Source organism: Scyliorhinus torazame, chromosome 15 (assembly GCF_047496885.1).
Source record: "Scyliorhinus torazame isolate Kashiwa2021f chromosome 15, sScyTor2.1, whole genome shotgun sequence".
NCBI classification, from domain to species: domain Eukaryota; kingdom Metazoa; phylum Chordata; class Chondrichthyes; order Carcharhiniformes; family Scyliorhinidae; genus Scyliorhinus; species Scyliorhinus torazame.
The window spans coordinates 157358336-157378409 of NC_092721.1; the positions used below are offsets into that span (position 1 = coordinate 157358336).

At 46.7% G+C, this 20074-nt stretch overlaps 1 protein-coding gene across 6 annotated transcripts in view; it reads left to right on the top strand.

The window, feature by feature from the left end:
- Positions 1-20074, top strand: part of LOC140391931 (protein furry homolog) — a 790380-nt gene that overhangs the window by 579709 nt on the left and 190597 nt on the right. For all 6 annotated transcript variants that reach the window (XM_072476991.1, XM_072476992.1, XM_072476988.1 and 3 more), the window contains 2 exons: positions 1837-1927; positions 8295-8380. In XM_072476991.1, the coding sequence (XP_072333092.1) occupies positions 1837-1927; positions 8295-8380 (177 nt within the window). The remainder of the gene's footprint in view (positions 1-1836; positions 1928-8294; positions 8381-20074) is intronic.

Genomic DNA, 20074 nt, shown 5'->3' on the forward strand with positions numbered 1-20074 from the left:
GGATGGGAGGGGGTGCTGTAAAAGGGCTTGTTGGGGGAGGGGGCTGAAGAGGGGGGACCCCCAGGGACCCCATAGCGGGATGTTCTCACTTGGGGCATGTGGGATAGTGCCCATGTGTGGCAGGTGACATTGCTCATGGCTGGGGGTGTGGGGGACCCACAAGCTCACTTAGAGATCGGGGCACCCTTTCAAAATGGAGGCCCGATTTCTGAGTTCAGCTCCCCAGTGCTGAAAAAAATTCTAAGGATTCCTGCCAGCTTGGCAGTGCCACTCAAGCAAGAGCACAATGCGGAAGGAGAATCCCGGGAGAGGCCTCCAGCGGACCTCCCGACAGCCTCCGCGCCTCGCAGGATTCACCGAAGTCCTGCGAGACGTCGGAGTCGGATCTCTGCCCAAAATAGGCGGGACCAAATGATGCTCGCGGAAGTAGGTTGTAAACTTCTTTACGACCTACCTGCCCGGGATCCACTGGCCTTCGTCGATTGTCCATGCTCCCCAGGGAGGCTGCAGCCGGCGCCAATCAGCGCTGGTCCACGCAAATGTGGACCTGGCGGAACGGCACCCGAGGGTCTCCCAGGCCATCGGCGATGCCTGGGTGGTCAGGGTAAGTGCAGGGTGGCTCCTTGGCCCTCCCCCTGGAATGTGGGCACCTTTGCACTGCCCATCAAGCACCTAATGCCAGGGTGGCACTGCCAAGGTTCAGAGGACGAGGAGGGGCAAACCCATGAAATGAGGATGGAGAGGGGGTTTGAAAGGTGAGGGAGTGCAGGGCAGGTAAGATGGGGCCTCTGGGAGGTTGGGGAAGTGACGGTTGGGGGTCTGAGAAGGGAGAGGGTGGCTTGGGGAGGCCTGAAGTGGGGGGACGCCCATGGACCCCATAGTGGGGTGTCCTCATTTGGGGGGGTTGGGTCTGGGGTAGTGTCCATTTGTGTGGGAGGTGGCATTGCCCATGGGTGGGGGCTGTGGGGACCTACAAGCTCACTTAGAGATCGGGGCACCCTTTCAAAATGGCACCACAATCTCGGAGTTCAGCTTCCCAGTGCTAAAAAAAAATTCCAAGTATGATGAACCAGTGAGAAACTCCCCAGGGCCCAGAAAAGTGACTAAGTGTTATTGAATAGCGGTGGGGAACTGGAAACTCCCTGAAAAACCCGCCACAAATTAAGTTTGAAATTTTTCCGTTGAAACGTGCCCTTGAGTCCAACAGGTGTCCGCTGAGGACGACAAACTCAGAGATGGCCAATTAGGAGGCCACTTCTGGGAAAATTACTGTGCCAGTCTCGCTGCTGTTAATTACAATTTGGTCACAATATCTGGATCCTGAATCAGGCAGGAAACCCTTGCCTAATGACTCAGCCTCTGTGCTAAAAATTGCAGTGTAGGTTAATGTTTCTGTTGCCACAGCAGTCAAAAGAATATCATGAAAATTGCTAAGTGTTCATACTATAAAGAAGAATTATTCCAGCAATACTTTTTGAAAGTGTCAGCTAAAATACAATACCCTGTGCTGAATGTCTTAATTTAACTGGGGCCAATGCTTCCGTGCATAAAAGATGAAATAAAGAAATAAGTCACACCGCCCACCAGAAAACAGCTCAAGCAGAGACCCAAAGTTATTTTCCTGCACAGTTCGGCTTTGCAGTTGGAGTCCAATATTCTACATGGGGCCCAATATTATTCCAGACAAACATTCAAAACTGGCGTTATTCTTAATATTTTAGTGTCTGTTGGTTCATTTGTCCAGTAATCAGTCTTTCAATAATAGGAAAATATACTGTTGCCAGCTTGTTAAAACTGTTCTTGAGTGACCTGTGTCAATGTGTTTTTTTTTTACAGGTACTACGTCAAGCACGAACACTCTGGTAGCTGGACAGGAAAGCTTCCCAGAAATAGATGAAGGACGAATGATGAAAGAAACTGATGAAAGGTTTGTGTAAAATCCTAAATCTCATCAATAACTTGCAGGCTCAGTGCTAAAAGCTGCTGCACAATAATTTCTCGATAGGTGGCAGCTAAATGGTAATGTATTTCGATTAGTAGCAAGCTGATTTCAAGTTCAAGGGGGAAAAAAAACTTCAAAATTATTTTTTCTACATTACAAAATATAAACTGTACCCTAAGATAAAGCCTCTGTAGTGAAGAATGCTTGGTGTGTTAACTTCAAATTGTCTTAGCCTATATTGGGGGAGTTCATTTCCACAGATAAGAAATAGGAAAATCACACCTGGATTGATGGATTCTCCCGTCACTTAAATGGATCAGTGTTCAGCAAGTAAAAAATAAAAACTGGTTTGCAGTCTAGGTTAATATAGTCTTGTGTGGCATTAGACCAAGTCTTGATTTGCATGACCAGTTGCAAATACTACATATGAAGTCAGTGTTGGAGGGATGGATGGAGGCATTGGCTTTGCGCCATGCTCGCGCCATCGTTGCTTGTCCTGAAGGCACGTACTCTGTTCTCCTCAAATGTTGAAATCACTTGATAAAAACAAAGTTGAACAGACCCAAATGGAAATGTCTCGCAAGCCACAAGGTTGGCTTTGAGGTTGTTTGTATATCTAGGTCTGGGGGCATCTTGTGGTGTGATTTCCCAAGCTCAACTGGCTTTAGAGTACAGCCTTTGGTACATGGGAATCTTCCATGAAAACCACATGACCAACCTAGCAAAATTGAGATCTGATGAGCATGCTGTCAATGTCAGGTATGCAGCAAAAACCTTGATGTTGGGGGATTTTGACCTGCCACGTGTTGCAAATAGATCTCAAAAGTCAAAGATGAAATACTTCTAGTTGTTTTGTGTGCTGGTGGTCGGTTGTCCAAGCCTCACACCCATAAACAAATTATGCTTGGTAGATTTGGATCTTTGATCTGCAACAAACTCCGTGCTCTTTCCAAAGTCTGTGGGTGAACCTACCAAATGCTGACCTTCTGCCAGACCATGATTGATTTTGTCATCCCATAAAGTGTTATTGTGGAGGATACTCCCAAGATAGAAAGATTTCTGTACAATGGTGGGGTGTGCTGTTGATAGTGACTGTGACATCTTGGAGTACGTGGCATGAGCGAGTTGATACAAGATATTTCTTCAGTCTTATTGTCAGGTCAAAGTGTTCTGAGGCTAGGATAAAGTGATCAACAAACCGCTTGAATGTCCTCTGGAGTATGTGCTAAGAGAGCGCAGTCATCCACAAACAAGAGTTCACTCAGTAACTGGTCACTAACCTTTGTGTAAGGCGTGAGCCATTGCAAGTTGACGAGGTTTCTGTGTGTCCTGAATTGGAAGTGTACGCCTGCTTCAAGATCTTTGAGTGCATATAAGTACATGGCCAAGAAGTATATGTAAAATAGAGCTGGAACCAATGCGCATCATTGCCATTCGTGACAGAAAAGCCATCCAGTGACATACCCTTTGCTTAATGCTAGCTATCATTCTGTCATAAAATGAGTGAATGACACCAAACGTCTTTCCAGGGCAAACATATTTGTACAGAGCCTTCCACTGCCCATCCCGGGTTTCTTTTATTCATTCATGGGATGTGGGCCCAGCATTTATTGTCCTTTCCTAATTACCCATTGAGAAGGTGGCAGTGAGCCACCTTATTGAACTGCTGCAGTCCACATATTGTAGGAATAGGTCCTCGTGGGCGGCATGGAAAAAATGAAAATGAAATGAAATGAAAATCGCTTATTGTCACAAGTAGGCTTCAAATGAAGTTACTGTGAAAAGCCCCTAGTCGCCACATTCCGACGCCTGTTTGGGGAGGCTGGTACAGGAATTGAACCATGCTGCTGGCCTGCCCTGGTCTGCTTTGAAAGCCAGTGGTGCAGTGGTTAGCACTGCTGCCTCATGGCGCTGAGGACCCGGGTTAGATGCCCGCCCCAGGTCACTGTCCATGTGGATTTTGCACATTCTCCCATGTCTGCGTGGGTCTCATCCCCACAACCCAAAGATGTGCAGGGTAGGTGGATTGGCCATGCTAAATTGCCCCTTAATTGGAACAAAAAAATTGGGTACTCTAAATTTATTTTTAAAAAAGGAATAGATCCTATGCCCAACCATCTTCAACTGCTTCATCAATGACCTCCCTTCCATCATAAGGTCCCTATCATCTGGAAGGACAAGACCAGCAGATACCGGGGAACCCCACCAACTGGAGGGTCCCCGCCAAGTCACTCACCACACTGACTTGGAAATATATTGCTGATCCTTCACTGTCACTGGGGCAACATCCTGGAACTCCCTTCCTAACAGCACAGTGGGAGTACCTACACCTCCCGGGACTGCAGCGGTTCAAGAAGACAACTCACCGCCACCTTCTGAAGGGCAATTAGGAATGGGCAATAAATGTTGGCCTAACCAGCAATGTGTTCATCCCTTAAATGAATAAATAAATAAGTAACAACAGTGCTATGAGGGAGTTCCAGGATTTTGACTGAGCAACAGTGAAGGAACGACGATATAGTTCTAAGTCAGGATGTTGTGTTACTTGGAGGGGAACTTGTAAGTGGTGGTTTTCCCATGTGTTTGCTGCACTTGTCATTTTCGGTGGCAGAGTGCACGAGTTTGGAAGGTGCTGCTGAAAGGGCCTTGGTGAGTTGCTGCATTACATCTTGTAGTGGTGCACACTGCTGCTACTGCACATCGGTGGTGGCAGGAATGAATGTTTTGGTGGAGGATGGGGTACTAGTCAAGCTTTAGGTTGCTTTATCCTGGATTGTGTTGAGCTTCTTGAGTGTTGAAACCACATTCATCCAGGCAAGTGGAGAGTATTGTATCACACACCTGACTTATGCCTTGTTGATGGTGGACAGGCTTTGAGGAGTCAAGAAGTGAGTTATTCCCTGCAGAATTCCCAGCTTCTTGTAGCCACGGTATTTACATGATAGGTCCAGTTCAGTTTCTGGTCAATAGTAGCCCAACAATGTTGATAATGGGGGATTCAGCAGTGGTAATGCCACTACATTTCAAGGGAAGATAATTAGATTATCTTGTTGGAGATGGTCATTGTCTGGCATTTGTGTGGCGTGAATGTTACTTGCCACTTATCAGCCCAAGCCTGAATATTGTCCAGGTCTTTCTGCATATGTACATGGACTGGTTCAGTATCTGAGGAGTCGCCAATGATGCAGAAAACATTGTGCAATCATCTGCGAACATCATCACTTCTGACTTTCTGTTGGAGGAAAGGTCATTGATGAAGCAGCTGAAGAGTCCGGGTCTAGGACACTACCGTGAGGAACCCCTGTAGCAATATCCCGGAATTTAGATGATTGACCTCCAACAACCACATCCATCTTTGTCATAGGTGTGACTCCAACTAGTGTATAAATTTCCCCCTGGTTCTCAATGGCTACAGTTTTGGTAGGGCTCTTTGATGCCACACTCAGCTAAACACTGCCTTGATATCAAAGGCAGTCACTCTCTGAAACAGTTCACTGGTTCCAGATTAATAGTAGACCAATGAGTTTCCTAACCACATAAGTCACGGCGTACTTGAACACTTCATATGGAATGCCGTCATCCACTGGTGACTTGTCCATAGAAAACTGCTTTATGGCTTGCGTGACTTCTGCTAGAGAAGGTTCAAGAGCAAGCTCTTCCAGAGTGTGGTGCTGTGGAAGTGACTCAATGTAGACTCAATGCACACCATGGATTGTTGGTTCAGGAGATTATCAAGTGAGAGAATTTCATGCCTATTTGTTTGGAGCTGATTGCCATCTTCTGAGAGGATGTGTATCACACCACTGATTTTAGGGCCATAGACTGACCACAGACATTCGTGTTGAGTCTTCAGGTCATTTTTATCGGCAGTTGCTTCAAATTAATCGGCCATGTTTCCCCACCATTGCTCTCTCTTAGTTTGGTCTGCAGTATGTGTTTTGTGCAGTGATATCTGGTATTCCTTGCTGATGATTTCTTGTCAGACAGGTAAGATTTGTGAGCGTCATGCACCTCGTCTAGAAGCTTGCCTATGCCTTGGTTGTTGTTGTCAAAACCAGTCTTGGTGCTCCCATTTAATGAATCCTAGGACCTCAGTTTTTCCAGGAATCTTCAATGGAGTATTGCCATCTGGGATGTTAGCAATTCCTGTGGCAAATTTGTGTTCCAAGCCGATGGGAAGACTAGCATTCTGCACCTCCAAGGGAGCACTTCCTGAAATCTCTGTCGTAAAATAATGTAGCCCAACGTGTGCCAGTGTTTGGATCTGGGGTTCATCTGTGTTTATTCCAGTTTTCTGCTTGCTGGAATTCTATTTTTGTGATGATCAGGTCCAACTCACAGCACTTAGAGAGAAGGAACTGGCCATTGAAGTTTGCTCTGCCATTACGGTGTTGTCCTAGTACTCCTCTCATGTATTACAGTCTGTGCCCACTCAGACGTTGAAATCGCCCAAGAATAATGAGCATGCCCTGCTGCTGTATTTGTCTAATTATCTTGCTGAGGTCATATAATGCTATGTTCAGTGAATTATCACCTTTCTTATAGGCTATAAAGATATTATTAGCTGACATTATTTGTGTGGGAGTTAATGAAGGACAACTAATGCAATTATATTGCTGAAAGGACAAACATGTTGCTGAAACTTTCGTCTTGCACTCATCAGTGTTAAAGTCAGTTTTTGTACATTGAGTAAAGGACAAATCTGGAGCCAACCTTTTCCTCAACACAGGTTTATTCACAAAACCACAGAGCACAAACACTGACTCCCCTTTTCCTCCCCTTACAGTGGTGTAAACTAGTTCTTGTATATCATAGAAGTTAATTGTAGAATTTACAGTACTTAAGAATAATTCCCTAATCTTTCCCCAATTAGTAACTTCTGCTCTCACCTGCAAACAAAAGCATATACTTCATCGTCACGGGATTCCAACATTAACAATCAAGACAAATACAAGAATGCCAAATTTCAAATGATCCCAGCAGTTTATACTGCAGGAGAAAAGGGTGTTGATTCATTGAGAAGTCTACTCAGTTGAGGCATTGCCATGGAAAATGACCTGGGAGACCAGGGCACTTCCCCCCCCCCCCGCCTCCCCCCTCCTTTCCTCCTTTCTCCACCTCCTCCTCCTCCTCGTTGTCTTCTTCCTCCTCCTCCTCTTCTCCCCCCCCCCCCCCCCCCCCCAAAGTTTCCTGCCTGCTTCAAAATGAGTTCAGCTAGCAAGTGTCCTTAAGTGGCAAATAATTGGTCCTCAATTGGGGCGAGGGATGGCATGCTGCCCTGGGCCTTGCCTGCTCCCCTGTAGAATTGCAGGCAGGTTAGGGGCAGAAGAGAAAGTGGGGAGAAAATTCCCACCTGGGAAAAGTGGGGAGGAAATTCCCACCTGGGGAATTTTACAGGCCCTGCAAACCTGCCAACAGAGGGCCGTAGCATTCTGCCCAATAATCATCATTTAGACAAGTATAGATTATTTAAGGAAAGCCAGCACAGATTTGTTAAAGACAAATCAGGTTTAACCAATTTGGCAGAGTTTTTTGATGAGTTAACAAAAACGGTTGATGAGAGTGGTTCATGTAGTGTAAATGGATTTCCAAAAGGTGTTTGACGAAGTGCCACATAGTAGGCTTACCAGTAAATTGGAAGACTGTAGAATAAAAGGCACAGTGGTAACATGGATCCAATGATGGCTGAGTGATATGAAACAGGAAGTAGTGATGAATTTTTTTTTAGAGACATGAAGAAGGTATACAGTGAGACTCGGGGGTGGGGGGGAGGGGGTGGGGGGATCAGTCAGTACTAGATCTATTGCTTTTCTTGTTCTTTTTTAATGTTCAACTTGAATGGAACAACCTTGAAAATATGCCTAGCCACAGTTCCGGGAGAAAGCAAGGTGTGGTGGAGGTGAGGGGGGGCGGCTGGATAAGAATAGTGGAATAGGTGCTGCATGTAGCCCTGTTGACTCAGTAGGCAGTTGCAGTACTGAACCTCCATACCTCCTAGATGAGAGATAAGGGGAACATTAGCCAAAGTGCCTAATCCTAACTGTTGTTCATCCACCTTGCTGCAAAGTATATAGTTGTGGCTGCCGAGTGAGGACATGGTTGAGCACTTTAGGAATGGTTAAATAATGGCTACTAACTAAGCATGCACATAATAAATGACTATTAGAATGTTCGGGAACTGTCACTTGAATTACCATTTTTGGAAGAAAAGAAGAGTGAAGAAAATTAGAATATTGCCTAATAAATAAAAAATCATACATGTTTTTCATTAAAAGCTGCATATTCTTTTAGGTGGCTAAATATCCTGTTTTAGAATGTTGTTAGCATGCAGATTTTTTCATATTTTCTTCAGGTTCAACAATATTGTGATAAGAGCACATGCTCGTCTTGAATCAAGGTACAGCAACAGCTCTGGTGGCTCCTATGATGATGAGAAAGGTAAATTACTTATTATAGTTATTTGTTCATTTCAAACTGTTTGCAATAGAAGTTGAATAAATGGGTTACTTCAGCTCCACTACTTCGCTACAAAGTAAATATTTGTTCAAACTGAATTCAGTAATGCTGTCTGTGTGAATATGCCAAGACTAAATGCTAAAGACTATGTTAACTGTTGCTTGAAAAAAAAACATCGGTTTCTCCCTTACATTGGGTGTCTTAAGTAATTAGTTCCAGGACTTCGGCCTGACTATTACAGTGGCTAGCACTTGCATATTTCCACACAATGATCCATTTAGGAACTGCATCCTGTGCTTGATGTCATCAGGGAACTTCTAAAGACTGAAAAATTCTTCAGATGTTGTTGTAGCCTGCAAAGGCCTCATGGATCACCTATTAGTCAAAATGTACACTTCAGTCAATTGAATCTGTGAAAATAAATCATACACCTCTTAACAAGCATAATCCATCAATAATATTATCAACATGTCATTAGTCAACCCAGAGATTAGCTTCCACCCGCCATAAAATATGTTTAACAAGGTCAGACATTAAAAAAACTTTCTGACACGGATTATTGACTTCTTGCACCTACCAAATTGACCAGGGTTGTCCTGTCTCCAATAGGACAATGTGGAGTTTGCACATTCTCCCTGTGTCTGCGTGGGTCTCACTCCCAACAACCCAAAGATATGCAGGTAGGTGGACTGGCCACACTAAATTGTCATTTAACTGGAAAAAGGAAAGAATTGGGTACTCTAAATTTAAATTTTAAAAAAACTACCAAGACAGATTTTGACCCAGTGACTGAAAGAATGGCAATAGATTTCCAAGACAGGATGGTGAGTGACTTCCAGTTGGCGTTGCTCCCTTGTATCTTCTAGATGGTAGTGGTTGTGGGTTTGGAAGGTGCTGCCGAAGGAGCTTTGGTGCACACTACTGTAACATATTGATATTGAAAGAAGATTGGCTAGCCAACAGGAAACATAGAGTAGGCATAAAGGTTCACTTTCTGGTTGGCAGGATGTGATGAGCAGTGTGCCACAGGGTGCACCAAAGTATATCGTTCACACTATGGTCACTGTTCGTCGGTGGTGAATGTTTGTGGAGTGAGTGCCAATCAAGTGGGCTGCTTTATCTTGGTGGTGTTAAGTTTCTTGAGTGTTGGAGCTACAGTCATCCAGGCAAGTAGAGTATTTCATCAGAGTCTTGACTTGTGCCTTCTAGTTGGTGGACAGCTTTGGGAAGGCAGGAGATACGCTTTTCGCTGCAAGATTCTGAGCTTCCGAACTGCTGTTGTAGCCACAGAATTTGTATCACTAGCCCTGTTCAGTTTCTGGTCAATGGTAGCGCCCAGGATGCTGATAGTTCCTTGAAGAGTAACATGAAGGAGATGAAGAAGAACTGATAGATGTACTGTATTTAAATTTACAGAAGGCATTTGATATGGTGCCTCATTTCCTGCAGAAAATAAAAGCTCAAGGTGTAGTGGGTAATATTGACATTGAAAGAAGATTAGCTAGCCAACCGGAAACAGAGAGTAGGCATAAAGGTTCACTTTCTGGTTGGCAGGATGCGATGAGCAGTGTGCCACAGGGTGCTAGGGCTTCAACTCTTTACAATTTATATAAATGGGTTAGATAAAGGTAATAATGGTATGGTTGCTAAATTTGCTGACGACACAAAGATAGTGACCATGATGTGGAGATGCCGGCGTTGGACTGGGGTGAGCACAGTACGAAGTCTTACAACACCAGGTTAAAGTCCAACAGGTTGGTTTCGATGTCACTAGCTTTCGGAGCGCTGCTCCTTCCTCAGGTGAATGAAGAGGTATGTTCCAGAAACACATATATAGACAAATTCAAAGATGCCAAACAATGATTGGAATGCGACCATTAGCAGGTGATTAAATCTTTACAGATCCAGAGATGGGGTAACCCCAGGTTAAAGAGGTGTGAATTGCATCAAGCCAGGACAGTTGGTAGGATTTCGCAGGCCAGATGGTGGGGGATGAATGTAATGTGACATGAATCCCAGGTCCCGGTTGAGGCCGCACTCACGTGTGCGGAACTTGGCTATAAGTTTCTGCTCGGCGATTCTGCGTTGTTGAATGTTTCTGGAACATACCTCTTCATTCACCTGAGGAAGGAGCAGCGCTCCGAAAGCTAGTGACATCGAAACAAACCTGTTGGACTTTAACCTGGTGTTGTAAGACTTCGTACTGGACACAAAGATAGGTAGGAAAGTTAGTTGTGAAGGTGGCATAAGGAGGCTACAAAAGAATATAGATAGGTTTAATGAGTGGGAAAAGATCTGGAAATGGAGTATAATGTAGGAAAGTATGAGGTTGTCCAATCTGGTAGGACAAATAAATGGTGAGAGATTGCAGAGCTCTGAGATTCAGAGGGATCTGGGTGGCCTAGCATTTGAATTGCAAAAGGTTAGTATGCAGATGCAGCAAGTAATTAGCAAAGCTATGTTATATTTTATTGCAGCGAGCATTTAATACAAGAGTAAGGAGGCAATGTTCGGACGAGCAGGTTCTTTGAAGGGGTGGAGGATAGTGTGGGCAGTGCGCGTGTGGGCCTGCGAATCATGTCCATATGTTTTGGACATGTCTGAAACTTGTGGGTTTCAGGCAGGGGTTTGCCGACATCATGTCGGAGGTACTGAAGGTAAGGGTGGTTCTGAGTCCAGAGGTTGTAATGTTTGGTGTGTCGGAAGACCCGGGATTCCAGGGGACGAGAGATGCCGATGTCTTGGCCTTTGCCTCCCTGGTAGCCCAGAGATGGACCTTGCTAGCACGGAGGAACTCAGAAACCCCCAAGTCGGGGGTGTTGGTTAGTGACATAGCTGGCTTTCTCAGGCTTGAGAAGATCAAGTTCGCCCTGAGGGGCTCGATGCTAGGGTTTTCCCGGAGGTGGCAGCCATTTATCGACTTCTTTGGGAAACATTAAGCTGTCAGCAGTTGGGGGGGGGGGGGGGGGTGTTAAAAAGGGGAGGCATGGGGAATTGGGTAAGGTGGGGCTAGGTTGGTAGGGAATTGTTGTTGAGGTGTTGTTTATGTAAGCCATGTTGGCTGGGGTTTTTTTCTTGGTGTGCGGTGGGTTGTCCAAGTCTCCAAAACTTATAAGAGTATGGGGATCACTGCTTCCCTGAAAACCATTACCTAAATGTTGGGTTTGAAATCCTGGTCCTCAAATATTTTTTTCCTCAGCCGGCCAGGTGGTGAGCTGGTAAATTGGAGGTGATGATGAATTTCATCATCAATACCTGAGTTTGTCTTAAGGTCAGCCATATAATCTCTAGCACATTGACTTTGTGTGGCCAATCCTATGACAATGAAAACATTTAAGCTTTTATGGTCTGTGCATGATGATATGCTGGTGCATATATGGTCACAGGAACATGGATTACTTACGTCCTCGCCACTGTCATCATTAGGATACATAAAAACATGACATTGAATGGGCAATAGGAAATAGATAGTGATAATTGGATGGAGTCCAGAGTTAAAGTCCGAAATCCATGGTGGAATAAGAACGGCTTGGCACGGTTGGAATCTGGATGAAGCATCAACATTAATAAAAACAAAATGCTGCAGATGCTGGAAATCTGAAATTTAAAAGAGCATCAATGAGCTGTTCTGGGGGCAGGTGAAGCGAGTGAAGTCCAGAAGTTGTTTGAGTGTAGACTATCAGAGGATGCACTGATGGAAGTATTTTCATAGAAATGGAAGATCCAGGAGGTATACAAGCTCAGTTTCAAAGTTAGAGGACAGCATAAAATCCAAAAGCCGCAAGCTGAGGAATTTTCTTCTGAATATTATGACTGGAAGCAGACTGAAACTGAAAAACAAGTAGCCAGACACAGGCACAACAAGAGATTGAAGATTCAGCAGTGGTTAGAGAAGTGGACTGATCCAACATACTTCAAATATTGTAAAAGAGCAGCAAAGCAGAGACAGAAGTTGAGGCTTATGGTATAACTAGTGTGTATCCCAGAGCAATAATATCTCCTTGATGTTGAGAGAAATCTGGGAATTTGAACCCAAGCTTGAAAGTTGATGTAGATTCAGATGTTTCCAGATTTTTACCAGAGGTCACAATAAAAAAAACGAGCAGCAGATTTTAGACAGAAGCAGAGTCTTTTTGCTTGTTCCGCTGTAGCCAAGTGTAGAAACATGGACTAGATGATAAGCGAAGATCAGGAATCTAAAGTCAGATTTGAGAACTTAATCAGCGGAAATTAGGATTTAAAGGAGAGAAAGTGAAATGGATAGCAGCAGACGGCTTCAGGTAGACAGGCCTAGTGAGGAGCTTGCTAGGGAACTGACTGCACAGCAGACTTCTTAGAAAGAAATTCTAAGCTTGTGTCATTTGCAAATTTTGAAAACAGCCCTGCAGTCGAGGGGCATTAAATAAAGAAAAACAGTGGTTCTAGTACTCCATTGGTACCCCATTATGTATGCTCCTCCAGTCTGAGAAACCTCCACACTCGGGCGCCTGCTTGGATACATTAAGGGAAAATTCAGAATGTCCAATTTACCTAACAAGCACATCTGTTTGGGACTTGGTGGAAGGAAATCAGAAAGCCTGGAGGAAACCCACGCACATGGGGAGAACGTGCAGACTCCGCACAGACAGTGACCCAAGCCGGGAATCGAACCCGGGTCCCTGGCGCTGTGAAGCAACAGTACTAACCACTGTGCTACCATGCCTCCCATATCTAGACATAACACTGACCTGAATGAGGGTTTCAGCAGCAGATACACTAAGACAGGGATGAAGTTGGGTGATGTTACAGGGAGGAGGTCTTCGTGGTGGCATATTATGAGGTCAGAAGCTCATCTCGGGATCAAATGTGACACCAGAGTTGCAAACAAACTGGATTCATTTCAGGCTATTGTCAGGGAGAGGGATGGAGTTGGTAGCTCAGGGCCGGAGTTTGGAGCAGTGATGCAAATGCTTCATTTTTCCAATATTTAATTGGAGGAAGTTTCTGCTCATCTGGAACTGGATGTCAGATAAGCAGTCTGATCGTGTGCCAGGCTAAGCCTGATTCAGTTTAAGGTATTACACAGGGCACATATGACTGGAGCACGGCTCAGTAAATTTTTTGGGGTGGAGGATAGGTGTGCGAGGTGCTCGAGAAGCCCAGCGAATCATACCCATGTGTTTTGGTCATGCCCGGCACTACAGGGGTTTTGGATGGGGGTGACAAAGGTGCTTTCAAAAGTAGTAGGAGTCCGGGTCGAACCAAGCTGGGGGTTGGCTATATTTGGAGTTGCACAAGAGCCGGGAGTGCAGGAGGCGAGAGAGGCCGATGTTTTGGCCTTTGTGTCCCTAGTAGCCCGGCGCAGGATATTGCTAATGTGGAAAGAAGCCAAGCCCCCGGGAGTGGAGACCTGGATAAATGACATGGCGGGGTTTATAAAGCTAGAGCGGATTAAGTTCGTCCTAAGGGGGTCGGCTCAAGGGTTCACCAGGCGGTGGCAACCGTTCGTCGAATACCTCGCAGAAAGATAGACGGAATGGGAAAAAGAAGGCAGCAGCAGCAGCCCAGGATCGGGGGGGGGGGAAGAGGAACCAGAAGGACTCTCAGGGTTGTTAATATATACTGTATAGTATGTATAGGTCGTTGCTACAGATAATTATATATTGGACTGTTAAATTATATTTTTGGAGAGTGTTACTTGTGACAAGGCAGTTGCCAATTAGGGCTAGTTTTCATTTTTGTTATTTATTATTTATTCATTTTTTGTTTATAAAATAGGTCATTGTTATTTGTGTTGTTATAATATTGTGTAAAGGATGCACAATGTACTGTGTTGGTTGACCAAAAATTTTCAATAAAATATTTAATAAAAAAAAAGATAAGCAGTCTGATAAGTTAGCAGCAGTTGAGGAGTTGAGAGAAGTGGTGATACGGTAGAGCTGGGTGTCATCAGCATACCTGTGAAAACTAATACTCTGCTTTGGATGGCATTGCCAAGGGGCAGCATAGAAATGAGACATAGGTTCGATGATAGATCCTTAGTGGGCACCAGAGATGGCACGAACCTGGATCCCCTGCTGAGGCATTTAGTGCTGGGCTACTAACATTTAAATTAACAAGAAGGTTTGCATGCTTCTGGCATTGCATGAGCATGAGCAGGTTAATCATGTGTTACAATCCCAATGACCATTTTAGGTCTTATCTAACTCTTCCCCGATTGAATATTTAAAAAAAAAATTCTCACAGATGTAAACATAAATGTTTCTCCGTCAAATGGTTAAACATGAATCTTCACAGATTAAGCAAAATATTCTATTGCATCTTTGACATCCAACTTTTGCGCTTTACACCCATGATACAAGATAAAAAAAGTGAAGAAGGTAATTATTCTATTGCTGCTTTGGAATGGAAGATAAACAACAGATAACAATGGAATATCCAGTTTTGGATAGCTCAGTAAGTTTCATCTGAGTCATGCACCTATTCCTCATAATTGGACTTAAACTGGATGTTGCACTGTGCTTCTGTACAATGTTATACAGCATATCCAAGAAATTATATTCTCGTCCCTGTTTTCCATCTGGTTTTCTCATCAAATTCATCTACTGAAGTTGGGAATTCATTCGAGCATCTGTACTAGCTGGTCTCCAGAAGATCAGAAGATCCCAACCAACGACCGATGGCAAGCAACCTCTGCTGTGGAAAACCCAAACCTGGGGGCTAGAGAATTTCTCCCTATATTTTCATCTGGTTGTAGGTCACATGTTACTCATTGCACTGTTGTACCATATGTTGTTCAATTAGGAACATAGGGAGTTCCAGTGACATTGTATAAAGACAAGATGCACTAAAAATGGCTCCCTGCAAGGTATTTGCACCCTATTACCTGTTTTTCCAAACCTAAGTCAGTCGAGTAGGAAAAACTATTTCTGACAGGATTATGTTGAAATAGTCGACAAAGAATCCTAATATTAAAAAGGCTCAGGAGAGAAGTCCATCGAAGGAAGATGTAGGAGGGAAGATGGCCACCGCACCCATTTCATGAGAAATGTTGGCCGCCATAGTGGCGCAAGAGCTTGAAATGATTGGCAAGCTGAAAATTAAGGGCCAGGAAATTAATCAATCTTTCAAAGCCAAGTGGATAGCACTGCTGCCTCACGGCGCCGAGGCCCCAGGTTCGATCCCGGCTCTGGGTCACTATCCGTGTGGAGTTTGCACATTCTCCCCGTGTTTGCGTGGGTTTCACCCCCACAACCCAAAGATGTTCAGGGTAGGTGGATTGGCCACTTTAAATTGCCCCTTAATTGGAAAAAATTAATTGGACCCTCTAAATTTATGAAAAAAAATCTTTCAAAGCCACTATTGAAGAAGCTTTCGGCCCGACTTGTGAAAAGTCGGTGCGAACTTCAAATGGAGTGAAGGTACAAGGCTAAAAGGGGTGGAGGAGTCATAGTCGAGACATGAGAATCGGTTTGCCTCGATGAAGGCAGAGTTGCTGATGGTGGCAAAAGTAATAAAGGCCTGAGACGTAAAGTGAGCACCTCAAAAATGGGTCACGGCGGTTAAACCTCAGGTTGGTGGGGCTGCCAGAGGGGCAGAGGGTTTGAGGCCGACCCAGTATTTTTCCAAAATGCTCTCTCGGCTGGTGGGAAGAGATGAAGTGTTCGCCTCTCCAGAATTAGATAGAGCACATCGGGCGCTTAGGCAAAAGCCAAGACCGAGTGAGCCACCATGGGCGGTTATAATTCGCTTCCACATTTACCAAAGGAAGGAGAGGGTCTTGGAATGGGCGAAGAAGATTCGAAACATTGACTGGGATGAGCATACGGTCCGAATATATCAGGATATTGGAGCTGAGTTGGCGAAGAGATGAGCTGCCTTCAAAGAGCAAAGGCGGTGTTTTATAATGAGGACATGAGGTTTGGGGTGGTGTACCCGGTGCGTTTACAATGAATTCAAATGATCACTTGTTCCACACACCAGAGCAAACACAGAATCATAGAATTTACAGTGTAGAAGGAGGGTATTAGGTCCATCGAGTCTGCACCGGCCCTTGGAAAGAGCACCCCATTTAAACCCACACCTCCACCGTATCCCAGTAATCCCACCCAACCTTTTTGAACACTAAGGGCAATTTATCATGGCCAATCCACCTAACTGCACATCTTTGGACTGTGGGAGGAAACCGGAGCACCCGGAGGAAAGGGGGGCTGTTTGTATGATGTAGATATGCTGCTGTTTTTACCACTTTCGCTTTTGCTCTGTTGGGGGAAGGGATGTATGTAAAAGGGGTTTGTTGGTCTTGTTGGGGATTTGGTACGGTTGAGGGGGCGAGGAGATGTATTGGTTGTTGTTTGAGGACACATGTTAAGGAGCCACTTTGCTAGCTATGGGAAATGGGGAGGTTAGCAAATGGGAGTGGAGGGGAGAGGCTGTGGTCTGGTCTGTTGAGTCAAGTTGGGAGGAGTGCAATATACCTAGCTATAGTTTTGTGTTTGTGTGGTGGGGGTGTTGGGGGAGGATGTGCGCCAGGCAGTCTGTGGGCCTAAAGGGGGGGGGAGGGATAAACTAACTTTGACCAGGGACTTCTTGTTATCTTATCCTTAGAGTGAGGCTGGTGGCCATCTTAGATGGGCCTGGGACCCAGGAATTTGGGTACAGTTATTGTACTACAGTGCAAATGGCTGACTCGAGGGTGTGAGAGGCCCCCAACGAGTTTGATCATATGAACGTGCTGGGCTTGCAGGGGCCTGTGAAGAGAGCAAGGGTTTATTCCCATTTAAAAGGGCTAGGAGCCGATGTATTCTTACAAGAAACTCACCTGTGGGTGTGTGACCAGATCAGGTTGCGTAAGACCTGAGTGAGCCAAATTTTTCACTTGGGGTTTGACAGTGGGACATGGAGGGTGGCAATTCTGATGAGCAGGGGGGTTCATTTTCAGATCAGAGCGGTGGGGGTGAGCAGGGGGCTCGATATGCGATAGTCACAGATACGTTGCATGGGAGGGCTGATGAACATATATGCCCCAAATTGACACAATGTCAAGTTTATGAGATGATTGTTGGCTGCCACTCCGGAACTGAACATACGACAGTGTGGTAGTCACCACTGTTGTATATATCACATGCGAGATGTAAAACGGTAAGGCTCCTGTACTACAGGTACAGGGGTAGATCCCTGCCTGTTGGCTCCGCCCAATAGGCAGAGTATAAATGTGTGTGCTCACCGAGCTGCAGCCATTTCGGCAGCAGCTGCAGGAGGCTACACATCTCTGCTTAATAAAGCCTCGATTACACTCTACTCTCGTCTCGTCGTAATTGATAGTGCATCAATTTATTAAGCAGAGATTTTACAAAGATGGACCTCCGCATCAAGCCGGATCGCCTGCAACTGCACCCTCAAGCAGACAACGCCAAGCCGGCCTTCGCACATTGGCTAGCTTGCTTTGAAGCCTACACGGATCTGCGACAGAACCACCCTCAGAGACTCAGAAGCTCCAGATCCTGTATACGCGGCTGAGCTCCGATATCTTTCCCCTCATCCGGGACACGCCTACCTACGCTGAGGCCATGGCACTACTGAAAGAGAACAACACTCAGCAGACCAACAAGCTCTACGCCAGGCACCTCCTGTCCACGCGGCATCAACTCCCCGGTGAGTTTGTGGAAGATTTCTGGCGTGCCCTGCACGCCCGTTTCGGCCGTTGAACATTCTGAACTCCTAATTAGGGACGCTTTCGTTACGGGCATAGGGTCGGCGTACATCCGCCAGCGCCTCTTAGAAGGGGCTACCCTCGACCTCGCGGCGACCAAGAAACACACGATCTCACTAACAGTCGCCTCCCGTAATCTACAAGCGTACGCCCCCGACCGCACGGCGCCCCCCTCCTGGACATCGTGGACCCCACCAGCGAACACCCCAGCGTGGATTCCACCAGTGACCGCCCCCAGCCACAACCCCAAGCCTGCGCCGCGCGGCAGCCAGCCTACCCCGGGGGACCCAAGTGCTACTTCTGCGGACAGCCCGGCGCGGAACGCACTCTGCAAGGCCTGTGGGAAGAATGGACATTTCGCTGCTGTGTGCCAGGCCCGCTCAATCGCCGCTGTAACCAGGCCCATTGTTCCTGCACCCCCCACCTGCGACCCGTGGGCGCCACCACTTTCGCCCCCGCAACCCACGTGGGGCCTTCCAACACCAGCTACAGCTCGCCGCCATCACAATCGACCAGTCCCGGCCGCACAACCTCGCAACCGCGTCGACGACGGTAAAGGTCGATGGGTACAAGACATCATGCCTTCTTGACTCCGGGAGCACAGAGAGCTTCTTCCACCCCGATACGGTAAGGCGCTGCTCCCTCGCGGTACACCCCATTAACCAGAGAATCTACCTGGCCTCCGGATCCCAATCAGTGGAGATCTGGGGGTACTGCACCGCCACCCTCACCATCCAGCGACTTCCGGCTCTACTTCCCCCTCATGGAACTCCCTCTGCCCCAAGGCCCTCAAACGATGCCTGGGGTTCTTCTCATACTACGCCCAGTGGGTCCCTAACTATGCAGACAAGGCCCGCCCACTCATTCACTCCACCGTTTTCCCCCTGACGGCCGAGGCTCACCAGGCCTTCAAACGTATCAAGGCCGACATCGCCAAGGCCACGATGCACGCGGTCGACAAGACGATCCCCCGTCCAAGTCGAGAGCGATGCATCAGACGTCGCTCTGGCCGCCACCCTCAACCAGACAGGCAGGCCAGTGGCATTCTTTTCATGCACCCTCCATGCCTCCGAAATTCGGCACTCCTCCGTCGAGAAGGAAACCCAAGCCATCGTAGAAGCTGTGCGGCATTGGAGGCGTTACCTGGCCGGCAGGAGATTCACTCCTCACTGACCAACGGTCGGTTGCCTTCATGTTCAATAACACACAGCGGGGCAAGATCAAAAATGATAAAATCTTGAGGTGGAGGATCGCGCACTCCACCTATAATTACGAGATTTAGTATCGCCCCAATAAGCTCAAAGAGCCCCCCGATGCCCTATTCCGAGGTACCTGTGCCAGCGCACAAGTGGCCCGACTCCGGACCCTACACTACGCTGTCTGTCACCCAGGGGTCACCCGGTTCCTTCTTCATAAAGGCCCGCAATTTGCCCTACTCCATTGAGAAGGTCAGGGATATCACCCTGACCCCAGACAGGTCTGCGCGGAGTGCCAACCTCACTTCTACCGGCCAGACCGCGCGCATCTAGTGAAGGCCTCTCGCCCCTTTGAACGCCTCAGTGTGGATTTCAAAGGGCCCCCCCCCTCCACCAACCGAAACACGTACTTCGTTAACGTGGTCGACGAATACTCCAGTTTCCCCTTCACCATCCCATGCCCCGATATGACGTCTGCCACCGTCATCAAAGCCCTCAACACCATCTTCGCTCTGTTCGGTTTCCCCGCCTACATCCACAGCGACCAGGGATCCTCCTTTATGAGTGATGAGCTGCATCAGTACCTGCTCAGCAAGGGCATCACCTCGAGCAGGACGACCAGCTACAACCCCCGGGGAAACGGGCAGGTGGAGTGGGAGAATGGGACGTTTTGGAAGGCCGTCCAGCTGGCCCTACGGTCCAGAAATCTCCCGGCCTCCCGCTGGCAGGAGGTCCTCCCCGACGCCCTTCACTCCATCCAATCGCTACTCTGCACGGCGACTAATGCAA